Source organism: Urocampus carinirostris, chromosome 18 (genome assembly GCF_059441175.1).
Source record: "Urocampus carinirostris isolate Australia breed hairy pipefish chromosome 18, RoL_Ucar_1.0, whole genome shotgun sequence".
NCBI classification, from domain to species: Eukaryota; Metazoa; Chordata; class Actinopteri; order Syngnathiformes; family Syngnathidae; genus Urocampus; species Urocampus carinirostris.
The window spans coordinates 29,064,363-29,077,038 of record NC_142366.1 but is presented as its reverse complement, the minus strand read 5'-3'; the positions used below and the strand labels follow the sequence as shown (position 1 = coordinate 29,077,038).

The window sequence follows — 12,676 nt, the reverse complement described above, 5'->3', positions numbered from 1 at the left end:
AATAATTACAAAAGATCACTACAGCCCCTTTTTATCCTCCAAAAACATTAGAGCCATACACAGAGGGTAGGATATCGGGATCATACTAATATTTTATTCCTGCAGTCCAAATTACAAAAATTGTATGATTTAGTACAATGTTTCACTGCACAACTGCTATTTAAGGTCAACAAAAACACAGTGCTGGAAAACATCAAAAAAATAATTCATTCGTAAAGAGGGAAATTATTATTTAAGGGGCTGTAGTAAATTCAAAATCCCAAAGGTGAGAACCACCAGGAAAAGTATGTGTGTGTCTGTGTGTGGAGTCAAACTTTGGACCAATTTACAAGACGAGATCAAACAATGTCCAACTATTCACGTGTTCAAATTTAAATACAAAAATAACATTAGTGGCGGAATGCAGAGATGAAGAAAATGGGGTATGAGTGATACGAGAGATTGGAAATACTGCATTTACAATCATAGTTAACCTTTTTGGTATTGTTACTATTATTATATCATAACTGTTATTATTGCTATTGTGGTTATTATCATTGGTGTCACAATGATATTTAGTCACTAGTGGCATTATAACGTTAATAGATGGGTGCTATGATGATTAGTGTATAACATATGTGACTATTATTATTATTATAATTTTTGATATCTGACCTATGTAATATGGATATCCGTGAGATTTTGTTATATTCAGACTCAAAAGAGGAGCTATCTGTAAAATGTAATTAGTAGGGAAGATGAAGGGGTAGGGAAAATAAGCGTCTGCTTCTTATTACCCCTTTTCGAACATGTTAACATTATTTTTGTTGTTGAGGCATTGTTTTGTCATGTTTTTATTTTATGATATTCGAAATAAAGTTTTATTCATTCATTCCTTCCTTCATTCACCAAGGCAAAAAATAGCTCTGCTTGTTATAAGAAAATGGAATAATGAAAAGGGAAAAAAAAGAGTATTTTCTGAGCTTTCAAAAGATCATTCAAAATGTTTGTAATCTTGCAGGTCACATTTACCATCAGCGTGACATCCAAAGGCTGCCCAAAGCAAGGAAAGTCCGAGACAATTAAGATAAAACCTCTGGGATTCACAGAAGAGGTGGAAATTACCCTCAACTTTATCTGCGAGTGCGAATGCCACAAAGAGGGCGTCGCCAACAGCCCCAACTGCCACTTCGGGAACGGGACCTACGAATGCGGAGCTTGCAAGTGCGTAGAAATGATAAAAAAAATCACAGGCGGGAACAAATGTTGAACGGAGCGCTCTGATTTCCTAGGTGTTACGAGGGCCGCGTGGGCAAACAGTGCGAGTGCAGCAGCAACGACGTGGCCACGGAGGACATGGATCGCACTTGCCGCAAGGACAACGGCACAGACATCTGCAGCAACTATGGAGAATGCGTTTGCGGCACGTGCGAGTGCAAAAAGAGGGACAACCCCGAGGAGCGCTACAGCGGACAGTATTGCGAATGTGACAATTTTAACTGCGACCGATCAGGAAACAAACTCTGCGGAGGTGAGCATCATGGAAGTCTAAAAGGCTCTCATTTGGGGATGTTTTAATTTATTTTGAATATCTTCAAAATCTGAATGTAGATTTGAGAAGGAAATTACTGTGGAACCTCGGTTCTCGACCATAATCCATTCCAGAACCCTGTTCGAGAACCGATTTGTTCAATCACGTAAATCATTTTTCCCATTAAAAATAATGTAAATCGTTTTAATCCGTTCCAACACCCTGAATGTTTACCATGAATGTTTAACGTAAACATGAAGCTAACCCAGGCTAATCGTAGATTACGCTAACATGAACGTGTAAAAATAAAAAAATCGGGTCGTTTACAAGTCAAGTCACAAGTGGTTAGTGCTTCATTGGAAAGGGGGCTCCGTTCCAACACCCTGAATTTTGGGCTCAGTTCCAACACCCTGAATGTTTACTTCGAATCATAAAGCTAACCCAGGCTAATCGTACGTTCGTGTTATCGTAATCTTCTGTACGAAAGATTACGCTAACACGAACGTGTAAAAAAAAGAAAAGATAAAGAAAATAATTATGAATAAGATTTCTTACCTTTGTGGTGGTCAGCAGAAGGAGCATGCTGTATTCCCTAGCAAGATCGGAAACTCGCACACCTTTCATATTTAGCTATTATGTCTTTCTTAAAGGCAATAGTTGTACGAACAACTTTTCTTTTTTCACCTGTCCTGCTTGCACAGACCTTCTTCGGAGGCATAGCTAAAACACTCCGTTCACCGATATTAAAAGCGAAAGCAAAAAGAGGCGTGCGCACGTGATAACAGTTGGTCACGAGGGGTGGGGGCGATCTACACGATCTACACCCGTACGCTGCTCAGTATCGCACTCTAGCGTACGCACTCAGGCATTACCGGCGATCGAACTCCAAATTTTTGACCGAACAGCGAAGCAAGAATTTCTCGAAATTTTTGGTCGAACTCCGATTTGTTCGAACTGAGAGGCGTTCGAAAACCGAGGTTCCACTGTAATCGTTTTTGAGATGAAGTGTTTGAGGAGTATATTAGGAGTGACAAGATCAGATAGATTGAGAAATGAAATTGTGAGAGACAGAACTGGAGTAGTAGTGGAACTGAGCAAGCGTGTGGATAAGAGAGTACTCGGTTGGTTTGGATGGAGAGGATGGATGAGGAGCGACTGTTGAAGAGGATCTACAGAGCAGAAGAAAATGGATGGAGACCAAGGGGAAGGCCGCGATTGACGTGGATGGATGGTGTTATGAGTGCACTGCAGGAAAGAGGTTTAAATCTAGTGAAAGCTAGAGCTCTTGTTGGTAGGAATGAGTGGAGAGGTGTTGTAAAAGGATAGTGGGATGCTTAGACTCGTTCCAAGGGATGGGCAGGGCACCTGTATGATGCGGCAGGGGTAAACCAGAGAAAGCTGGAGGGACGAAAGCATGACCAACTTGGGTGCCGAGGTGCTTAACTTGTTTGGGTGTTTGGGCATTTGGGTTGGCCATGGTCCCAAAATATTTTTGTGTGTGTTTTTGCTACTTTTTCCCTTTTTATTTCCTTGGTTTATTGTGTATGTGTTTGTCGTGCTGTCGGTCACCCCTCTCGCAAGGATATGACCAGGGTAGATAGATGAATAGTTATTTTCGTCATTTATTTTTATTTTTTGATATTTATTTATATGAATGTTTTTTTTTATTTTGTATCCATTTTATTTTTTAATAGAATTGGAACTGTCTTTATTGTCATCGATAACAACTTAGGGAACATTGTTTACAACGAGAGTAGACATGGCACTACAGAATAAACGAGTAATAGACTTAAAATCGGAAAAAAAGTATTTCAAATTGAATGATAGGCAAAAATATTTACAAGGTAGTGCTTGGAGACAAGCCTAAGTTCTAAGTGCATTGTAACAATAGTGAAACAAAAAATAGTGCAATCATTGAAACACAATTTCAAAATAAGTTGATACATGAGATATGAATACAGTCATACCTCTACTTACGAGTATAAATTGTTCCCGGATCATGCTCGTATCAAGCAAAACTTTCGTTCGAATTTTTCATATGTCGAGGTACTCGTATGGAGAGGCATGACGCATATTTCTATGAAAGGGCGAGATTTTTCACAGTCTTGTGCACTTCTTTAGGGTGGTGATGGCCCTGGGTAAGAAACTGTCTTAGGCCCTGTTTTAAGGGACATGTATTGCCTATCAAAGGGAAGCAGGTCAAAGAAGTGGTGGTTGAGAGGAGTCCTTATAATGTTGTTGGCTCTGCTGCGGTATGTCAAGCCAGTAATGGGTAGAGAGCAGCCAATTATTTTATGGGGTATATTGATGACTCTGAATGTTTTTTTTTTCTTGTCTTCTGTCCTGCTCCCTTCCTAGCATACCACACCATGCCGCCGTATGACAGAATGCTCTCCGTTGTGGCTCGGTATATTTATACTTTTTCTTTTCTTTATTTTTTTAAAGGGCATGGCCGTTGCGAGTGCAGAGTTTGTATCTGCGACAGCATGTGGACCGGGAGCGCTTGCGATTGTTCTCTGGACACGAGCACGTGTCTGGCCAGCAACAAACAGATTTGCAACGGCAGAGGGACGTGCGACTGTGGCACTTGCAAATGCACCGACCCCAAATTTCAGGGTCCCACCTGTGAAGCCTGCCCGACCTGTCCCGGAGTCTGCACGGAACACAAGTAAGTTCGGCCATTGGGAGATTTGTTACTTAATGTAAAAAATGTACATTGGTATGATCGTGCAGCACGGCCGCGCAGTGTCTAGCGCGTGTGCGTCACAGTTCTGAGGTCATGAGATCGAACCTCCTGTGTGGAGTTTGCATGTTCTCCCCGTGCTTGCGTGGGTTTCCTCCGGGCACTCCGGTTTCCTCCCACATTCCAAAAACATGCATGTCAGGTTAATTGGCCTGTCTAAATTGTCCCTAGGTGTGGATGGGAGAGTGAGTTGTCTGTCTCTGTGTGCCCTGCGACTGGCTGGCAACCAGTTCAGGTTGTCCCCTGCCCACTGCCCGAAGATAGCTGGGATGGGCTCCAGCACCCCCGCGACCCTACTGAGGGTAAGTGGTGCAGATAATGAATGAATGATAGGTTTTTTGCCTAGTATTTAAATCAAATATTTTTTGTTAGTTTTAATCCAAACGAAAAAAAAAATGTACCACTAGGAGGTAGTATATATTACACACTGTCCCTTTAAGTTTGAAGCCTGAAATGTAGATAGATGAGGATGTTTTGTTGGGCGGGGCAATACGTTCATGTCAGCCCCTTTAGGTGAGGCTCATGCTATATGAAATAGATACAAATTTCTGGACCTACAAGAAAAAAATTAATGTTTATATGACAGGTCATGTATTTTTGTTTAATATTGAAATCAATATTCTTTTAAACGCATAAAGTTTTAAGAGCCACTAGGAGGAGCCAAAAAATAAACACTGTCTCTTAAGGAGTTTCTCAATAGTAAATAAACAAAAATCAAACTCCGATAACGGTGTCACAGTGGTTAGCGCGTGTGCGGCACAGTTATGAGGTCATGAGATTGAACCTCCGGTGTAGAGTTTGCATGTTCTCCTCGTGCTTGCGTGGGTTTCCTCCCACATTCCAAAAACATGCATGTTAGGTTAATTGGCTGGTGTAGATGAGCGAGTGAATTGTCTGTCTCTGTGTGCCCTGCTACTGGCTGGCAACCAGTTCAGGGTGTCCCCTGCCCACTGCCCGAGGATGGCTGGGATGGGCTCCAGCACCCCCGCGACCCTACTGAGGATAAGCGGTGCAGATAATGGATGGATCCAAACTCAGATATTTAAACTGCGCCCATCAACTCGCGAATCACCGCAACCTCCGTTTTCCACCAGGGAGTGCGTCCAGTGCCGGGCCTTCGGCACCGGCGAGATGAAGGAAACGTGCGAACGGGACTGCAGCTATTTCAACTTGATCAAAGTGAAGGACCGGGATAAGCTACCTCAACCCAACGACGCCTCCTACCCCGTCATGCACTGCAAGGAGAGGGATGCCAACGACTGCTGGTTTTACTACACCTACGCTGTCAACAACAACACAGAAAAGGAGGTCCATGTGGTTGAGACCCTTGGTAGGAACTGGTGTTATTTATTCCTTTATTTCTAAACAAATAGGGTACCGTAGTTCCTGGACTATAAGCGCACCCAAAAACACCAAATTGGCCAAAAATGTGCACAATGCATTCTGGTGCGTCTTTATAAGCGGATATAATTGTAAATGCTTTACCATATTTATGCAATTAATGATGAGTCGCTAAGTTTATCGCTGACCACAATTGCATAACTAATATGGCGGTGGGGATTGAACAGAAGAGCAACGGTAAGAACCCTAAATATTAACCGCCAGGTCACTAGAGACATGGATGACTGTTGACAATGGGGTGCCATGGGAATTGAACCCAGGTCCCTGCATGGAAAGCACCTATCTCATTCACAAGACCACTCGGGATACTGACAACAAATGAAAAGGTTTTAGGTTTTGTTTCATTATCACACTATTTTTAGTCACAGTACCAGGCAGAGAAAAAAGACAATAGAAAAATATTAAAAATGTGTGTAAAATTTTGTTTCACTTTTTCTTCACTCAAGCTAAGCATTGTAAGTGACAAATATTTTGTATATGTGCGGCCATGTACCGGTATTTATGTTTCATAGTGACTGAATTACTTCTCACAATGACTTTCTCTTCATTCAGTTTGGAATCGCGTTTGCTTCACAAAGACTGCAAGTGATCCCCAACCGGTTTGATGTCTGGCATTTTTTCTGCAGCCCAGCCCAATAATAACATCAACAATTTGGTACTATGACTAAAAATAGTAGGATGATGAGATAAAACCCAATGCCTTTTCATATGTTGTCTGTATCTCATAGCTCTAGTGGATAGGATCTGGCACAGTACTTCTTTTTCTTGTACAGCCCTAGCCTGTATTATAGTTTCAATTCCGTGCGCCATAGGGGAGACTGGGTACAGTTTTATCACATTATGCTTTCCCCCCTCCCCATTTTATGATCTTTTTTTCTATTCCTATAAAACCTTTGCCATGGTACCTCAGTTTGTCTTTTACAAGTAGAAATCAATGGTCGAGTGCTAAGTAGCTCTGAAAGTCTGTGAAAATCCCTCAAACATCAGGGTACGCTTGTAACACTGCTTGTGGACAGTTATAACAGTGTGATTTATTAATATAAATAAGCTTCAGATAGTTCAATATTTGAAGAACTCCTTTTTTAATACAAATATGTGACAACCAGAGCCTGGAATGGAAAGAAGTGTTTCTGTCATATATATTCTTTTGTATAGACAGCATCGCTAATCAGATTCAGACAAGCAGTTGTTGTCAGGACCAGAATGGAAACAGGACAAAATTGCGTTACGTTTCTCACAAGTTTTATTGAAGGAAGTGAAAAGGTTTTGCCCGCGATCCGGTGATTGCTGGACACAGGAAGCAGGTCGCTCTGAACGCGGAAGTGGATCTTCCGTGTTGAGCGATGGCGGTGTCGGGAACGGAAAACGGGTCAGTAGCTGGGACAGGAGAGCAAAAACGTGGTCTGGGTCAGAAGCGAGTTGTAAGCCAGGAAAGGAGAGTAGATGTGGTCGGGGACAAAAAGAGGTCAAAAGCCGGGACGGGAGAGTAGACGTGTTCAGGATCATAAACAGGTTGAAGCTGGGGGACGACAGACAGGAGGATAAAACAGGTGGGAGTCAGGGTCGAAAAAGGTTTGCCTAGTGTTAACTGAGGTTCGCGGACGGACTAACAACAGGGGACAGATAGAAATGGGTTTGAATAGGGACAGAGAGCCAATCAGAGTCTGAGGCAATTGGCGCCAAAGGAGCGTGCACAGGTGAAGCATATCGGTAATCATGAGACAAATGTATAGGCCAGTGCCTGGGGTGCACCCCTCATGGGCTAGTTGCTTGCAATTAAAACGCTGTACCCACTTTTCTGTCTTTTCCTTTGCACATGCATTTGTCCACACAGACTATATAGAAGTTGTCATTTTTGGATGTTTTACAACTGTCCCCATACCTTTCAGCCATCATTGAGCCAACAATTTCTCCATGTAGTTGTTAGCTAGCATAAAAAGGATTAAAGCCAAGAACGTGGACATGACAGCCATGTGCCAGTAAATTTGTCAATATTTAGCATTTTTGACATTAAACAAAAAACTGAGAAAGAAAGAGTTTGAAATCTTACCTGAGGAGTATCCTATATCAGTGACATTACTAAAACACTTACAATTTGACTGATTCAACCTTCCATGTCACAACTGTACCCAGTCTCCTCTGTAGTCCGGTGTGCCTTAGATATAAACAAATATCACAGAATTTTATAAGAGTTGGAAATTTTACCGGGCAACACAGTGGTTAGTCCGTGTGTGTCACAGTTCTGAGGTCATGGGATCAAACTTTCCAGTGTGGAGTTTGCATGTTCTCCCCGTGCTTGTGTGGGTTTTCTCCGGGCACTCCGGTTTCCTCTAAAAACATACATGTCAGGTTAATTGGCTGGTCCAAAGTGTCCCTAGGTGTGAATGAGCAAGTGAATTGTCTGTCTCTGTGTGCCCTGCGACAGGGTAGATAGCTGGGATGGGCTCCAGCACCCCCGCAACCCCATTAAGGATAAGCAGTCTAGATAATGGATGGATGGATGAAATCGAACCTGAAGATCTGTTTTTTGACCATAACATTGTCTTCAAATGTCTTTAATGAGGTCAAAATGAGGAGGAGTTGGGAGGTCGCTGGTTCGCGCCTCGGCCGAGTCATACCTAATTGGTAAAATGGCGGCGCCCTCTGTTGGCTGTGGCTGCATCGACTCGCTACAACGGGTCAGGTGTATCGACATTTCGTTCTGTGTACATTGTTACAAAGAATGACAATACAAAGGAAATTATTATTATTATTATTATATTAGTGCCATCAATAAAACTGTCTTCCAATTGGTCAAACTTTGACTGTCCCCGTGTCACAACTGTACCCGTTCTCTATACTCCAGTGCGCCTCCTTTATTAACAAATATCATTTTTAAGGGGGTGCGCCTTAGTGCGGAAAATCCAGAAATTTCAGGCTTTTGATTTTAAAATAAACGCTATGTTTCAGACTGTCCCGCCGGTCCTGACATCATACCTATTGTGGCGGGCGTGGTCGCTGGCATTGTCTTAATCGGTTTGGCTCTGCTGCTCATCTGGAAGCTGCTGACTATCATCCACGACAGGAGAGAGTTTGCCAAATTCGAGAAGGAGAAGATGAACGCCAAATGGGATACGGTGAGGCTCTGCGAATCTGTGATATTTTTCTAACCTGTATCAATGCAAAAAACAGGTGTGGAGGGTCCTTGGTGCAATGTTGGTCTCGAAACAGAACATTTGTGTTTTCCTGAACAGCAGATGAGCTTTGCAGACTGTTAATGTTGCGATTAAAGGGGCTCACATTCTTTTTCTCTGAAGACGCATCAGGAGGAAACCGATGCAATATTTTGACTAAAAGGCAAACGGAAAATGTTAGAGGCTCCATGGACTTTTTAGGGAATGTTATGCAGCCGGAGTATAGCTGACCCTTTTCCGGGGAGTGTCTTTGCCGCCTCCTTTTCCCCCTCGACTTCCTGCCTGCCGTGCAGTTATCGGCCAACATCAATTTTACTCTACGAGTTGAAATGAGCCTCCACCTAGTGGCGACGTGATTACACCTCGAGTTGATGAAAAATATGTCTCTATTACCACCTTGTGGTTGGATTGATGTAGTATCGTTCTCAATTGATAACGTCGTACTTGCAATGAATGTTTTCTCACTCTCAACCAAAACCTTTTTGCATCGAGGAACAAAATTGCCTGCAATGAATAAATGAATATTTTAAAATATGCTTGAGGAAAGAAAACGCACAAAAAAATGATAAATACAATTAATTACAAAATATGTACTGTTAAAAATGTAATACCAAAAAACAATATGATAAAAAAATAAAGGTTAAAAAGACTATTAATTACATGCATCAATGGAATTGAATAACAATCTATTTATTCAAAACATTCTGCGCTCTTATCGATTTATTACATGCTGAAGATGGTGCCTGCATAACAGGAATCGTTAATACAGATATTATAGTTTTATGTCAAGTCAAGTCACATTTATTTGTATAGCCCTTAATCACAAAAATGTCTCAAAGTACTGCACAGGATTACAATTACACAATCGCCTGATCTTAAACCAACATGCGGTCAAGAAAAATGCAAAACCTTAGCGTGAGGAAAAAAGGAACCTTGAGAAGGGGCCTCACGAGTAGTAATCCCCCTTCCAGGATGAATATGATGCATATTGAAATGAGGGGATGGTCCTAAAGAGTCTTGAGTTGAATAATTTACCTTTTGGTCAGGTGATGTGTCAGGCTCTTCGATTCCATTCCAAGGGCTTAAAATTCACACACAAGAAACACTAGATCATGGATGTCACACTCAGTTAGGCTCTGGGGCTGGATCCAAACTTTCTGTTCTCTGGCGGGCAGGATCAGTAAAAGAATGTCAACTATTTTAAAGTATTATGCTTCATCATTCAGCCTACATTGGTAACCCACCCTGGATATTTTCATCACGAATTACGAGGGAACATTTCTAAACACAACACATTTACTCACAAACAATTGTTTGTAATTGAATGTGTTAACTGCTTTATTTTAACAGTTGCGTGAATGCAGTTTACACCTGAACCAACTCAACACACTATGCAAACTCTAGAGATCGGAAAGATTATTTGTTTTGCAATAAAAAAGAAATCATAACTTATAATAGAATTGACATAAAGCAATGCTTCTTTTTTGTCATACTCAGAGATGTATGGCTTGCCGGATTAATTAATCCAACAGGCCAGATCCAGCTCGCGTATTTTTGACAAGCCTGCAGTAAATGGTCCTACCCAAGCCATGCATCATTTAAATAATATTTAATTAATCTCTTTATGCACACATGTGCAGCAACATATTGAAGCAGACCTTTCATTTATTAAAATGTTTTCATTAATCAATTTTGTGCATTTTTGTATTAATTTCTGCATTGATTTTTAAATGTTTTTTCTATTTCTGTATAGTTTGTGGATGTTTTATTGAAATACGATGTTCTCTGGACTTAAAGAACTACTTAAATACGAAAGAAATTCCAGAAATATGTAAATTTATAATCCGGTGTGCCTTATAGTCTGAAAGATACAATTGGTTATAGAAATAGAATTATAGCATTGGAAATCCAAAGGGATTCTATATCTCATTTGCAAATTCCAAGAATGGCATGAAAATCTATTTTTTTGCAGAAGTGATTAATCCTTCTCTCATTTTTTCAGACACTATGTCTCAAGTACACTCAGATTACTAAGATATTTGCCATATTTTCCGGCATATAGGGCCAAAAATTGTAAAGTGCCGCTCATATTCCAGTGCGCTTTATTATCCAGTGCTCCGTAAAATAAAGTACTTTGTATTTATTTTCCAATATTCAATTTTATTTCACTATTTTTGCTCCTCCTTGTAATGTGGTATGCAACTTCTTCATTTTTTTCTTCTATCCTTTTCTCAAGCCCCTTCTTGAAGTGTTTTTATTTGTTTTTCTCCCCTCTGAAATTTCATTGTGCTCATTCTCTATCTTTAGCAAGACAACCCCATATACAAGAGTCCAATCAATCAGTTCCAGAACCCAAACTATGGACGTAAATCCACTGTCCTTTGAGTTCGTATTCCTTCTTCTTTTCCTGCATGTTTTTTGTGTGTGTGCACCTGTCTCTCAGTGTCTTCTTTTGTCTCTCTGTTTGCAAAACAACAACGAAAATAATACATGAGCTTACAAGGGAAGAGGAGTGTAATAGTGACAAAGCAAGTGCATGAGTGTGCTATGAGACACCAGATTTGAGGATCGAGTGTCGTTACTGGATGCAAATTAAAAAAAGCATTTTATGGTAAGTATAAGGGTTGTGTTTGAAACATCAGCGCATGTGGTGATTGTGTTTTAAATGCATTCTTAATCGGTACCAATAAATATGACTTTTTAAATATATATTGAGTAATAAGGAACTCTGCTACTATTTTCAATTGTTTGCCGACAATGTCACTCACACTCTTTTTGTTGTTAAATTCCCAGGGTGAAAATCCAATCTACAAAAGTGCTGTTACAACTGTGGTCAATCCCAAATACGAAGGCAAATGAAGAAGAACGTGAGATCTTTTGCTTTCAGTTCGCTTCTGAGGAGTATTACGGCGGTTCCCATCATTGCTTCGTTCATTACAATGCACATGCCTGTATTTTTACTAACACTTATTATTTATATGCTTTGGTTGTATTTTGGATGTACAGTTTGTGTATATACGTTTCAAATTCATATTTCAAGGAGTTGTTTTTCTATCCCGGCAATGGTCAAAGCGCGAGGCATATCATTTCAGCAGAAGGTGAATGTCATACATAATTTATATTCTGGAAATAATCAGCTTTTTGTGTGTTAATCTGACAGTTTGTGCTCTATCCTTTCTTTTGTCTCCACTGATTTTGTCTTTCTATGTGAGAAAACCCGAGGTTTAGATGATATTGACATGATTCATCAGCCATGACGTCAACATTATGTGTATATCTTGGGGAGAAATTGCAATTTATTTCTCTAGGTTATACGTTTACGTGCATTTGTAAATGAAGTTTAGACTGCAGCTGGAAAGTTTTATTGCACTCACGAGTTTTTTACACATTGAGGGAATTACATTGCAGTACAACTGTTCAAGATCAACTTTTGTGTGTGGTTGATATGCTCTCACAAATGGACTTGATACCACTCGTAAACAAAATAAAGGATTTCTGTTGTTACTAAAGGTAACACAAAGCACCAAGTGAATGACTATGGTATTTATTCTCAGGTCCTTTCTTTTTTTCTTTTTATGCCAAGCACGCCAAAAGTATTTTGTGAACCAGATTCCGAGTTGTACTCTGTTTTTTTTTTCTGTTTTACAAAAAGATGTTGCCATCACTCACTCTAAGGCCTCAGAAGCACCACACACCCGCTTTTACAGTATTGTTTGAAAAGTGCCTTTGATTTCAATCACCGTGTTCTCTCCCAATGCTGTAATGACTTATTTATTAAATAAACACCTAAAACAGTGTTGTCTCATTCTTAAATGTCTAGTCCAGGGTTCAGCATCCTGCGGTTCGAGA

The 12,676-nt window shown here is 40.5% G+C and overlaps 1 protein-coding gene across 1 annotated transcript in view; it reads left to right on the top strand.

Moving 5' to 3' along the window:
- itgb1a (integrin, beta 1a) overlaps positions 1 to 12,624 on the top strand; it is a 43,271-nt gene extending 30,647 nt beyond the window's left edge. The window contains exons 11-16 of the mRNA XM_088322105.1: positions 1,001 to 1,203; positions 1,272 to 1,510; positions 3,956 to 4,178; positions 5,348 to 5,583; positions 8,604 to 8,770; positions 11,621 to 12,624. Coding sequence (XP_088178231.1) covers positions 1,001 to 1,203; positions 1,272 to 1,510; positions 3,956 to 4,178; positions 5,348 to 5,583; positions 8,604 to 8,770; positions 11,621 to 11,686 — 1,134 coding nt within the window. The 3' untranslated portion in view covers positions 11,687 to 12,624. The remainder of the gene's footprint in view (positions 1 to 1,000; positions 1,204 to 1,271; positions 1,511 to 3,955; positions 4,179 to 5,347; positions 5,584 to 8,603; positions 8,771 to 11,620) is intronic.
- Positions 12,625 to 12,676: the final 52 nt, after the last annotated feature.